Source organism: Pyxicephalus adspersus, chromosome 2 (genome assembly GCF_032062135.1).
Source record: "Pyxicephalus adspersus chromosome 2, UCB_Pads_2.0, whole genome shotgun sequence".
Classification (NCBI taxonomy): Eukaryota; Metazoa; Chordata; class Amphibia; order Anura; family Pyxicephalidae; genus Pyxicephalus; species Pyxicephalus adspersus.
The window spans coordinates 96,931,371-96,944,774 of NC_092859.1; the positions used below are offsets into that span (position 1 = coordinate 96,931,371).

The 13,404-nt window shown below is 39.7% G+C and overlaps 1 protein-coding gene across 1 annotated transcript in view; it reads right to left on the minus strand.

Moving 5' to 3' along the window:
- Positions 1 to 13,404, minus strand: part of CADPS2 (calcium dependent secretion activator 2) — a gene marked incomplete in the record, with an annotated part of 181,291 nt that overhangs the window by 158,342 nt on the left and 9,545 nt on the right. Inside the window, 1 exon segment of the mRNA XM_072401573.1 lies at positions 3,390 to 3,503. Coding sequence (XP_072257674.1) covers positions 3,390 to 3,503 — 114 coding nt within the window.

The window sequence follows — 13,404 nt, forward strand, 5'->3', positions numbered from 1 at the left end:
AACTCCAAGGTACATTTGTCATGGCTCCAAGGGGCAGAGTGGTGGACCCTCTGTGTCACCAGCCCAGTGGCAGGAGATGTCCAAGGAGGCAGGAGTCAAAGCAATAGCCCAGAGTTCTCCAGAGCCTCTAGAGGTGAGGATGTTGAGCAGCAAGCTGCTGCCTGGTTGCAGCCTCTGTTCCCCCCCATGGCAGGTGACTGCTAACTAGCAGGAACAAAACATGGTGCCAGATAAAGAGCTAGAGAATGGTCAAACAAGCAAAAGGTCAGGGCAGGCAGTGATCTGGAATAAGCAGGAAACAAGCCGGTGTGGGTACATGAATAAATCAGGAACAGGAGACACAAACTGGAATAGTGGAAACCTGGGAGCAGAAGCAAAAGGAACTTCCTGTTGCAAGCCACTCTTATAAAGCGAATTTCATGTGATCCGCAGAGTCCAAACCCACCAGCAGAGGGAGAGCTGATGAAGAGATATTCTCAGATGATGTTCACATGTCTGCCAGCAGATGGAGAGTGTCTGCAAAACACTCTAGTCCAGTGGTCGCCAACCTTTTCGGACCTATGGACCACGGATTAGCAGGGAGCAGAATGTCACTCAAAGGGAAGAAACTTCCCCTAGAGTGACGCCATAAAGCCAGAAGCTGCCCAGTGGGTGGGTCATGTCCAGAGGCACAACCCGCCCACCGCCCTAAGCCTGACGACCACTGGTTGGAGACCGCTCCTCTAGTCCTCTGAAGTAAAGGAGCAGCTGATAAAGAGTCGTATGACCTGGACCAGGAAGTGAGCAGTGACTTAAATATTGAAGCAGAGCTGGTGCTGGCAGCAGGCGAGTGCAAGATAGGAGAGCTGGAAGGAGACACAGATCCCCTGCACTTGTGGGGATCTGTGATAATGTTTAGTTATTAATATTGGTCATTACCTGGCAAACAAAATAAAATATCCATCTAAAATTTATTCCAATAAAAGCTAACTGCACTTGCTAAACAATAGAACCGTATAAAAGTGATAAAAATGATTACCAGCACTCAAGAAGCGATTTTATTCTTTATTTTAACAGAAAACTGCATGTAGTCGAAATATTTTACTTTCAAAGAAAAAATTTCAACCAAACAACAAAGGATTACTTTTATTCATATGTAGCTAGTATGAGCGCCTTTATACAGGACCAGTAGGCGTCTGGCCATTTTAAATTGTGTGACTGGCACAGTGGGTGAGACTTTTAGGAGCAATGTCTACAGTTTTGTCCAAATGTGTTTTTAAGTTTTCAGCATTAAGAGTCAGAATGACCTCATCAAAAGGTGTCTTCAAGATATGGACTCCCTGAAAGGAAAAATACAGCATTAGCAAAACATGCTAGTGAACACTGGTACAATTTTCACACTACTCTGAGTCTTGATACTGCTGTTGGGTTCATCTGCATTGAGCTTATTTTGCATATACAGGTAGCCCCCGGGTTACATACGAGATAGGAACTAGGATAGGTTTGTTCCCAAGTTGAATTTGTATGTATGTATATATACAAACAAAGCAAAAAAACTTTATGGAGCCTAGACATTCATTAACTTCTGAGCAAGCTGCGCTTTGATATGCAAAAAGAAACATGTCTTGGTCATTAAAGAGTTACAAGAGGTTGCAGAACAACTCAGCCCTTAAGATCACCAAAAACTTCAGCTGTTTTTACCAAAAGATTTGTTTTGCAAGTCATGCAAACTGCCCCCCAAGACTCCATCCTGCACCCGAGTGAGCAGGGAAGCCCTGTTTATATCTAGGAGATGTCCGTATGTCAAATGTCCTTAACTAGGGGACTACCTGTACATTTTTGCATTATGTCACTACATTGCAATTTTCAAGATGTTATGGTACCATTTATTTGCTTTAATGTTTCTCTCTTTTTGTAATTCCATTTCTTTATTTAAAGTATAAAAAAAAAAAAAAAAAATTTAGTAACAGTAAACATGATTACCTAGACTTTTTCATTTTTAAAGTGTCAGCTTCTTTGTCCTCTCTACTTATATACCGGCAAGCTCTTCTTTAGGTAAAATGTCTGCACAGCATATAAAAACTGTTATAGTTTTGAATTGTGTAAGGCAAGCACAGTAACCAACCACCAACATGGAAAAAAAACACTTCCCTACCTGGTCTGTGTTTTGTCTTCAGGAAGTCCCGCAACAACATTACGTCTTGTTCTTATAAATCTCCATATTGGATCTGAAATGATGGTCCACTTCTTGTGCCTTGCTGGTTACAATACTCCGCCGATATTTCTGCCTTAAAACTGCCTTAACCAGCCATTGTTACAGCCAGCTGTGACTTATGAAAGCAACAAAAAAGTTCTCTAAACCATATTTGAAAATAAAAATCAATTAGAGTAATCTAATTTATGTGTCAACTTTATGTTAGTCTTTTTTCTGCCCCTTTGCATGTTTAATTTTTATTAGCTCACTCACACACCTCACTAAAAAAAACAAAAAAATCAGATTCCTGAACCTCGAATCACTATTCTTACAGCCACTGCTGTCACTAAACATGCGCTCTGCTTTGCAACTGCTGTTATCCAGTACTCACACTTGTGTATCCAGCTTTGTTCTTCAAACTCTAAAAGAGTTTGCAGCAAAACACAGATGTAGAAAATGCTGTCCTTTTAAATTTACACAAAACACACACACACTAAACTGTGATCTTCTGTTACATGGCACGTTATGTGTAAAATAAGTGTTAAATGCTTTTATGTAGGAGAACACGTAACTAAAAACCTACTACTCCTAAACAAGAACATATATCGAAGACCTGATTTTACCAGATTTGACTATGCAGTCATGGCATCAACATCTGGGGACATTTCACTTCAGCAGTCTTACAACACCCCCACCCTACTGAAATAATGCCACTTTATGTAGTTATGTAGGGAGTCTTACAAAGTTTAGAGGATTGAATGTATGCAGCTTTACAAAACACACAGTCCAGTGGTTTAATGAAGCAACAGTGTGCTTCCTTAGGGAGCCTACAGCCTTGTTATTCCTAAAACCACTATTGGAAACTTTACAAAGCCCAAGGTTTATTGGAATTTGGGGAAGCAAGCAGTTTTGGAAAGTCCAAGTGAAATGAGAACATGAAATTTTATGCAGGTTACAGAGACTTTTTTTCATAGTTGGGTCTGTATTTTGGTTTAAACATAGCGACCACCTAAGTTGCTCCCTCTTTATTCAATAAAACCATGGCTAAGTTCTCCAGTGTGCATGGTCCTGTAAACCTCTATTTAGTTATATTATAGGCTCAGTAAACAACAAGCACAAAACCCTGGAACAAGTATGTACATGAATGCTTTCCACTTTTTTATTTTTAAGATTCTAATTTAAAAAGTGGTAATGCACTAAAAATTAGAACACTTACCTCATAATAACTTCTGACAGCATTAATGAAAGCTTCATCTGCTGCTATTTGGGTGTCACCTTTAAGGAAAGCCTGGAATCTCTCTCTTATTGTCTGTAATTGCTGTTTATTGAGCTGCAAAAGACAAACAGGAACAAAAGCAAATTAGAATAAATTTAAAAGGACCCTTAAAAGTCTTAAAAAGTAAAAAGGTACAGACATTGGAATAGTATAACATCAAATGAAGTAGCTTACAATTAAAGTGAATGTGTTCGTGCTTAGGCTTTTGAAACAGATTATTACACTGAAAGCAGAAAAAGCTGTATGCAATTTGAATGTCTTTTTAATATGTACAAGAATTATGGTGAAATTCAGCCAGAACCAGAATTAAATGCACCTTTGTTGGTATGTGCAGACCATAGCCAATTGTTAGCACATAAAACAATTGGCCACTTGATCATTTTTTCAGCAATCCAGTAGTATTTAGGTCATTAAACAATCAACTAGTCTTTAAAATGTGCAGACTTCAGAGCGAACATTTCAATCCTGTCTTTATCACCTAGTAACAGATTTTGTACCAGGCCAGTGAAATGTGAAGGAAGTGAGAAATTCCAGTTTAAATGAATTTTTCCCTATCAGTGAAAACCAGAATAACATAAGCAGAGCTATAAACATTACTACACCAAATACAAAGAGTGAAAATTAAAACTTCAGGTTAAAAAAAAAAAAAAAAAAAAAAATACATGTTAAGGGTAATAAACAAATCCAGCAAGCTTTTGTACATTACCATAAAAATCAAAGCCTGTGATATTTGGAGTATTTTATATTGTTCAGAGAATAGGCTCCAGTGACATAATGAACAGCAACGTGGATACCTTTGACGTGTACCACTTTTGATCTGTAACTGGGAGGAAAAAGTGCCATTAAATTTAGCTTTCACCAAGGGGGGATTGTATAGAGAGGAAAACTACATAATCATGTGAGGACCAAAACCTAAAATGTAACACCTCCGATGTAATCCCAGGCTATTCGATCTGTGTGAGGAACGCTGTTTATTATATATAGGATATTATATATAGGATATATGAACCCTATATAGGATATTAATGCATTTGATTGTGATCTTTTGATTCCTTACCTGGCATAAATCCCACCTGATTTAAACTTGTTATAGGAAAAAGAAAGTAAAGCATCCAATTTACCAACGATTTAGAAAATTATTTTCTACATGTCAGCTGCCAATTTAGAAAAGAGAATATATATTTACCTGTAACACATACACAGCTCACTTTCACATTTACAGGTCTATAAAAAGGTTTAGGATATAGATTTTAAAATAAAAAGAGATGTATTAAAAAAAATTAAATGGAGTAGGTACTATTAATTGACAATTGATTTTGTTAAAGTGAATTTAAAACGTGGAAGGGGGGGAGGAAGAGCAACTGTTTTTCATGTTTAGATCATATCCCGTTCAGAGGGAGGGCTGTAGGCATGAGAAAAAAAATACATGTTTTTTGATTACTATCTGTTAATCTGTCAGCCAGAGTATTCAGTCCATAGATGATCATCTCACTCTCTGCACATCACGGAATCACAGCTGTGACACTTCCAGTGGTGCAGGCAGTGAGGAAACGCAAAACTGTCAGTGTAACTATTTCAGGTACTTATTTCTAATAGGTATGTTTTTGTAATATGATTATGTTTCTAGAAATATTAACAATACAGCAAAAGTATTGAAGCAGAGAGGGAATTTTACTTTTATTCTATTTTAAGGTCACCAAAATTACACCTTTACATTTTCTGTAGTGCGCCACTTTGAAATTAATATCCATGCAGTATTCAAAATATTTAATTAAAACACTTATAGCCAGTCCACGATTTCTTACCGGGATAACAAAATGAAAAAAATGAATAAAAACAATGGAGACTGTGCAGAGTTAAGAAGTCCCAAACTTTGTATTCACCCAAAATTGTAAAACCACAAATTGTAAATTGGTGGTTCCCAAAGTAGACAAAATCATTGAGACCACATAAGGATTCAGCAAATAAAGCATTATAGACATTTCCATTTTCATCAACTGGCTTTTTGAAGCTCATCTTGGGCAGCACACAGGCAAAGGTTACAAGACCCTTGTGACAAATCCCTTAAAAATCTTGAGACAAGAATAGCATACTCCCCTACCAAATTGTTGGAAAATATCTTGACCTGCTCCATTTGATGAAAATTATCAGGGTGCTGCCTCCAATTACTGTGCCCACATGGCAAGAAATACGGAAGATTTGGATTACATGGCTGGAAATCGCTCCCCTTTCTTGGATAAAAGATTTGGCTAGAGATACTGTTCACCTAGCCCCTGACGTTTATGCTTTTCAACATCAGCACAATTAGAGACATTGCAGAGTCCCTTTGGGTCTACACTGGACTGACATTAACCCTTGGTTGTTTTTAGTTCTGGAACTCATCTTATAGGGAGCTCTTGGCAGAAGTCGGCACAACCTCTAGCAGCCTCCCACTGCTGTGAACATACGAGGGGTTGGTGAAAAGTTCCTGGCTTAGCCCCCTTCTAGATGAAATAGAAAAATGAGTGTGGGGGTATATGACAGCCCAATATCTTAGTATGTAACTGTGCAAATATCAGGTCTTTGCGATTCTTAGACCTGATTTTTCTTTTAGCGAGAAGCTGTGATGGCAGAAGCACAGGCAAATTTCACATCGTTGGCGTTACGGGCCATCATGAAGTTTTTGTTTCTCCAGGGAAAGTCAGCAAAGGACATTCACACTGAGAGGTCACAAACACTGGGGGAAAAAGAGTCCTTTCTACAGCACTATCAAAACCTGGATATCTTGTTTCAAGACTGGGCATTTCACCGCTGTCCATGAGCTGATTATTGAGGACCGCTGAATATCCGCAAAAAAGATAGCCCAGATACTTGACATCTCACGGAAGCATGTTGGGTTTGTTATCACTACTGTCCTAGACATGCGCAAGCTTTTAGCGAAGTGGGTGCCAAAACAGTAATCAGAAAAAGGAATGAGTTGAAGCATCCAAAGCCTTGCTCCACATCTATAGTCAAAAGAATGGCGCCACAGCAGGTCCCCACGGACGAAAAAGTTCCAAACCCAGAAATCGGCCAAAAAAGTCACGGCCTCTGCTTTCTGGGACAAAGACGGTATTCTGTTGGTGGACTACTTACCTTAGGGCTCTAGCATCACCGGACAGTATTATGCTAACCTCCCGCACACTTCCAATGTTGTGGCTGCCAAATTGAACACCCTGGGTTTCCAATTGGTCCACCATCCACCCTACTCACCTGACCTGGCCCCTTCGAACTATTATCTGTTCCCAAATTTGAAGAAACACCTGGAGGGGCAATGTTTTGAGGACATTTCTGACGTCAAAGATGCTGCTGAGAGCTGGTTTGTAGCCCAACCAAAGGACTTTTATTAGAACGGTCTAGAAAAGCTGCAACTACGCTGTACCAAGTGCATCAGTCTCAGGGGGGAAAATGTTGAATAAATGTGTCATTTCATAACTCTGGCTCTCTTCTTTCTGGGCAAAGCCAGGAACTTCTCAGCATCCCCTCATAATGCTACAATGCCAACAGTACCCCTAGCTGCTAAGGGGTCAGTTAGCAAACACATTTGTTGGAGGATATTCATCTGTAAGCCTGCTGTCAGACCTCACTGGACTCTACAAAATGCCCCCTCCTCCTCTTCCTACCAGCTAGTCGCGAGCTGACTACCACTTTACAAACAAGCAAAGACAGACTTGCTTGCATACTGAAATTCTCTTCATGGAGATTCTTTAGGAACTTTATATGTTCATTACTACCCCTCATTTCATTTACATGTGTAATGATTTTTCACTCTCCATCACTTGTTTATCTTTTAGTCAAATGTGGAATAAATACACCATGGTAATAGGTTTGCCTAGAATGTGTCTATTGATTAGCGGGTCTCTCTGGCATTCAAGGTAAACAGCCAATCCTTCCCCCACCCCACACACACGCCAAACTCTGTACCAACAGATGTGACAAGCAGAGTTTCACCATTTCCATCTCTGTTCCCAACTATCTAACCTACCATAGCCCTTCTTCCTCCTACTTTCCCCACACTGTCTTTTATACTTTTTTCCATCCCTCTTCTACAACCGCCACCCCAAAAACTGGGTATCTTTTCCCATTCCACCACTTAAAAATCATAAAACAAATTCTGGAGGAGGAGATTAGGTTATATTAAGCCAGATGACTGGGCTACAGTCCCCACCTGTGAAACCAGGATACATGGAAGCAACCCCATGCCTCCCACTTCCTGTTCCTATGGCTGTAGCTAGCTGCCTTCCACAGGGTCCACTTGCTAAAAAGGGAGTTTTTTTCTCTCCTCGGGAAACCCTATGCATCTCGGAAGCCTAGGCACAGTGCGTTTCTCTGGGGAATGTAGCTTTGTTTTTAAATTACAAGTGAAGCTACTCCCCCACCACTTTTTTTTTTGTCACGGTGCCACAGGGCAGGATGGTGGATCCTCCGTGTCACCAGCCCAGTTGGCAGAGACGTGCACGGGGCGCAGAGTCTAAGCAGCTGCACAGTCTTCACTAGAGCCTCTAGAGGTGAGGATGTTACACTGGGGGCAACTGCCAGGTTGTGGCCCCCCTGCACGCAGAGGCAGGTGACTGCTGACAGGTAGAAATCAGACGACGTGCCTGAACCTGAGACAAAATCGTGGTCAAACAAGCCAGAGATCAGGGCAGACGGGAAACAGGAATAGTCAAGGGTCAAAGCCAGAGTCGGTACACAGAAGAATCAGCAACTGGAGAAGCAGACGGGAATAGCTGGAATCCGGAGTCCAAGGGAACTCCTTGTTCAGGCAACTTCCTGTTGCCAGTAACATTATCTGCAGGTAAGAAAACCCACCACCAAAGGGAGAGCACAGAGGCGACTCAGGTGGTGTTCGCACTTCTGCCAGCAGAAGGAGTGCTTCTGCAGAATATTCTGGTTCTCTGGGGTAAAGGGGCAGTTTTCGGGATCTGTGGCAAACCAGAGACCTTTCGGCCACAGCTGCAGGGTGGGGAGGACATGTAGTACTGCAGTCGCAATAACCGTCACTTGCTGAGGACCCAAACTCCAGACAAGTCTAGCTTTGAGATAGTGGTATATTGTAATCTTATTGTTTGATGTAATGCCACTGGTCTTTCTTCTCTTTTCATTATCCTGATATTGTATTGTACAAGTCTATATTAAGTTTTCTATATGCTGCCCTTATTCTTTAAGCAAAAAAAAGAATGTTGAAAGAAAAAAAAAAAAGGATTTAGATCTATTTTTATAATGCCACTATCACAAGTATTAATCTCTAAATGTGACAGAATATAAGGACAAAGGTTACTTTTTAAAGAAGCATTAGGACCGATTAACAATTTGGCTATCCACCTGACATTAGGTTTCCACCTATACATACCAAAAAGTTCTAGTTTCACAATATCATCAAATTAAAGTGAACAGGCACAACCAGTAGAAGGGAAATTTGTCCGATGAGCTTGAGATGACAAAGAAGGCCATGAAGCTGGAAGGAAGATAGGAAGGTAGCTGCAGGGGTAAAGTTACTGTAGTTTAGCTTAGGCTGGTGAGGTATAGGAGAGCAGATTTATCAATACTTATAACAAAAGGGTACATCTGTTCTTTGTGTGCATTATGTAGATCTCCCCACCTGCACCAAAAATAATCTGCATGAACCACCAACATACTAAAGCATTATGCTTATTGGCGGCCCAATAAGGCAGGAGTGGCTGAGATTCAGAAAAACAAATTGAGCCTTGCGGCACACAAACTTCTTAGAAGCTCAGTCATGGTACAAACTAGCTAAAGGCCTTAACTTAAACATTTTTGAAACATTAGTTGGGTGGCAGAAGTACCAACTAATATTTAAGCAAGCAAAGTGGGAAGTAACCAGTACGTATAATTTTCCTCAAGAATGTGCATTCAAAATATATTCCTAAAAAAAGGTCAGTGCAGGTTATTGGAATATATTTTGAATTGTAAGCCTAACTCCAGCCAAATTGTAGGGGATATGGATTTTTAATGACCAAAAAAAATATATATATTTAGGTTTTCTAACTGTGCCATGCTCTTTACCCTTACCTTGTGTGTTTTTGATTGCACGTGCGATCTCTAATGTGAGAGAACAAAGGTCCCCAATACAACTGACATACAAATGGAAACGTAAAGAAAAATGCCCACTAATATTGCCACATTTTGTGTGTGCGCGTAACTGACTGAGCTAGCAATGCTGACTTTGCTGAACTGAAATCTAAAACAATGTTGTCTGCCCTGCCTGTATTCTCCCTGTGTTGGGGTTAAGATAATCCCCCCACCCCCACCACCACCACCACCGATATAACATATCTGTAGTCCCAACACAAATGTGCATGTGTTGCAGGTATTAGGTGTGCTTTCTCCCTTCCAGACATTAACACCCAAGTGGTTTCTACGCACATGGATACTTCTCTAGAGCCACAGGATTGGTGGGTCACAGTGAAAGAACAAACTTTTAGGAAATTATGAACACAACCTTGTATTTTTCCACAAGTATGAGCAGAAGTCAGCTGTACATGTCAGTTTGAACAGCAGCTAATGTTTACAAAGCCTATATCCCTCCCAAAAAGATAACAATCCAGAAACATAAATAAAGCATAAATTGCTCAGTGCAGAAAACACCGATTACACCTATACCTCACAAACAGTTCCAAGCTTATAGCTAACTGTTGCTTGTTTCTCAATTTAAAGCCCCACTGCAGGATGTGTGACTGGTCCTTTGCAGCCTCCTCTGTAAGCTGCCTTTTGCTGTTGTCATAGGCACCAATTTCCCCCTCAATGCTGGGCCAGTAGTACTGCAGGCCCTTCCTTGGAGAATCAAGTACAACAAAAGTGTGGTGGTGAGGGATAAAGCGAATAAATATACTTCTTATGTATATGTACCCTTTCTGTATAAGGTTTTATTTTATATAAATGTTGGTGATGGGTCCACTTTAAGTATTCAGTCTCCACAAATTAACACCCCCAACAGCTGATGGAAAAGGATATGTTGTTTTCTGAATATTTATATCACACCAACATATTACACAGCACCGTACATTAAATAAGGGTTGAAAATGACGGATAGAAATAATGAAATGGGAGGAGAAAGAGCTCAGATGAGCTTACAATTTATTGTAAAACAAAAAGTGACTTGATACAAGCAGCATATATTCAATCTAGGGAACCACATGTTAAAATTTAACTTAAAATATATGTCCACCCATAAAAATGTTAAGAGCAGGGCAGTGGGAAAATCAGGTTATTTATTGCTGTGTGCACCATGTTAGGCGGATTTCAATGACGAACTCCATCACAGAGAGCACTCTTAGGAAACCGTAGATACTCTCCAGGATTTTACCTCACATTTTGCTTTGGAAGTGAAAATGTAGGATTTACCTTCACATTTGGTCTTTGTAGCAACTGACACCAGGACAAGTAAAAGACAGTAAATCTACCCAGCACAGACATAGTAATAACAACTTTACAGAAAGTCTAAATCTTCCCTATTAAATACAAAATGAAAATAGGTTTGTACATACTTAGTGTGGGTAAAGGCAAACCATAATACATAAGGTTATAAAGAAATCAGAGGTATCAAATAAGCAGTATTAGACAAAAATTTAGGGTAAAAGGGAACATCCAGGTGTTGGGTTAGCACAATTTTATTTATTATCAATTCAATTAAATGTCTCACCAACAATAATGTTTTACCAGTATAATCTGGTACAGTATATGCATGCCATATATGAGGTCATCCTAAAGGAATGCAGCACATCCTTTAACTGGCATGCTTATAAGGTAAAATGCTGGTTTAAGGATGATCATTGGTCAAGTAATGGTCAAGCACTGGCCATTGTCTCAGTTTCCTTGATAGTTTAAAACACAGTGCCACAGCTAAGTAAGTAGTCTTGACCAGAACGAAATGCATGCAACATGTTTTTTGATCATCTGACAAGCCAATAATTTGGAGGACTCCTTGGATGAATGCAACTCCCTTCCGCAGCTAAGTATTTTTGTTATATCTAACTCTTTGTTACTGGATTGTTTTTTCTATCTTTATTATTAATTCTATCTTCTATCTTTATTATTAAATAGTATAATCTTTAAATTTTACTTGCAAGTCTCTGTTATCTCTTTTTGTACACAAGTTATAGTGCAATCAGAATAAAATGCAGAAGTTGTTTAGCTGGTGTAAAAGAAAAATGCAAGATGATCAGAGTCCACTCCCAAGTTGGGTGTCCACATCTGGACAGTGGAACCCAATTGCTCGCGAGTGTAATAAATATGTTGCACTGACCCGATTGGCAGATCCCTGCCAGTCGGTAAAGGAGTTAGATCTGTCTCAGCATGGCAAAAGGAGCAGAAGGCCACTGCACAGGTGGGATGGCTGTGCTTTCAGGCACTCCAAGCTGAAACAGACAAAAGAGAGATATTGGAATCTGAACTGCAGGTCGTTACAGAGCAATTATCTCTATTGACAATGTGTTTGGGTGATACTGATACGCAGAGAGGAAGTTGTTTCACAGTTTTCAAAGTATGTAGTTAATACTGTGAAGAGAAAATGGTGTCGTAAGAAACGACCTTTTACAAGAGAGGGGGATAAATTGCATGTTAGAGCATTGATTTTAAGAGGAAAATAGGAGGAGGTTGAACATTGGTCAGGGTCTCCTGAGTCAGATGAGAAGAAATTGAGATTGAAGAGACAGGAATTTGTGAGACCAATAGTGACAACTAGACAAGAGACGTGAAGTGAGGGGGGGAGATTTGGTGGAATGACTGGAACTAACGGTGATACAGACGTGAGACCACCACAGGGACCGTCTGCAGGACAGAATATGACAGAGGAGACTCGTTCATATACTGCAGGGGAGCTGACTGAGCTAGGACAGAAATACAGACAGATACCTGGAGAAGGAATTTTGACTTGGGTATTGCGAATTTGGGATCAGGGTGAAGACGGTGTGATGCTGACTAATACTGAAGCAATTGGACTGGGAAGTGTAAAAAAAAAAAACAAAAAAGAGCTGACCCCCACAAATACATAGATTAGTTTTGGGTTGTGTCACAAGCCTCATTTTTGTAAACCAGTGGGTGGTGGGGGGTTAGTACAGCGATCCTTCACACGTTAAGTCAGGGACAACAAAGTATTTTCTGAATTAGTTTTTACTGTTAAAAAGTTAACTTTGTTAACTGTGTTTGTATAAACTGGACTACCGTATTCTATCAGGCATTTATAAAAAAAGATGATGTGACGATGACCCATTGCCTGACTGGCAGTGACTTGACCCAAGACATTTTTAATAATGTTATGTGAATATTTGCATGGATATGGATAATAGCAAGTATAGCAGATAGGGGAAGGGAAAGTAAGAAGAAAGATGAAGTATTTGCTAGTAAATGCATGCAACATGTTTTTTGATCATCTGCCAAGCCATTAATTTGGGGGACTCCTTGGATGAATGCAACTCAGTTCCGCATCTATGTATTTTTGTTATATCTAACTCTGTTACGGCATGGTTTTATCTATCTGTCTTTATTATTAAATAGTATAATCTTACCTTCAAGTCTCTGTGTTAGCTCTCTTTGTACACTTCAAATTTAACCCATAAATATTTACCTAAACTGTCATCTATTATATCCATGAAATAAAACCAGGATAGAACAGATACAGAATCAAACAAGTACAGAAAACAAGCACACAGTTAAATTGCTAATGCAACAAGTCATCTGTGGGGCTCTATTTTCTGCCAACCCTCAGCTTCACCACTGCTGGACACCAAAACTTCACCATTCTAGCCTATAAACCATAATGTGAATAGAAGGTGTTCTGGCTGCACTAAAACTTCCTTGTTGACACATACTGAACAAAATAGCTAAATATAGTGTTACTTAACTGTGATCACATTATTATGCACATCTTCTCTCAAAGTTAGCTATGCATTGCATTTTGCCTTTAGAAGCACTTTCT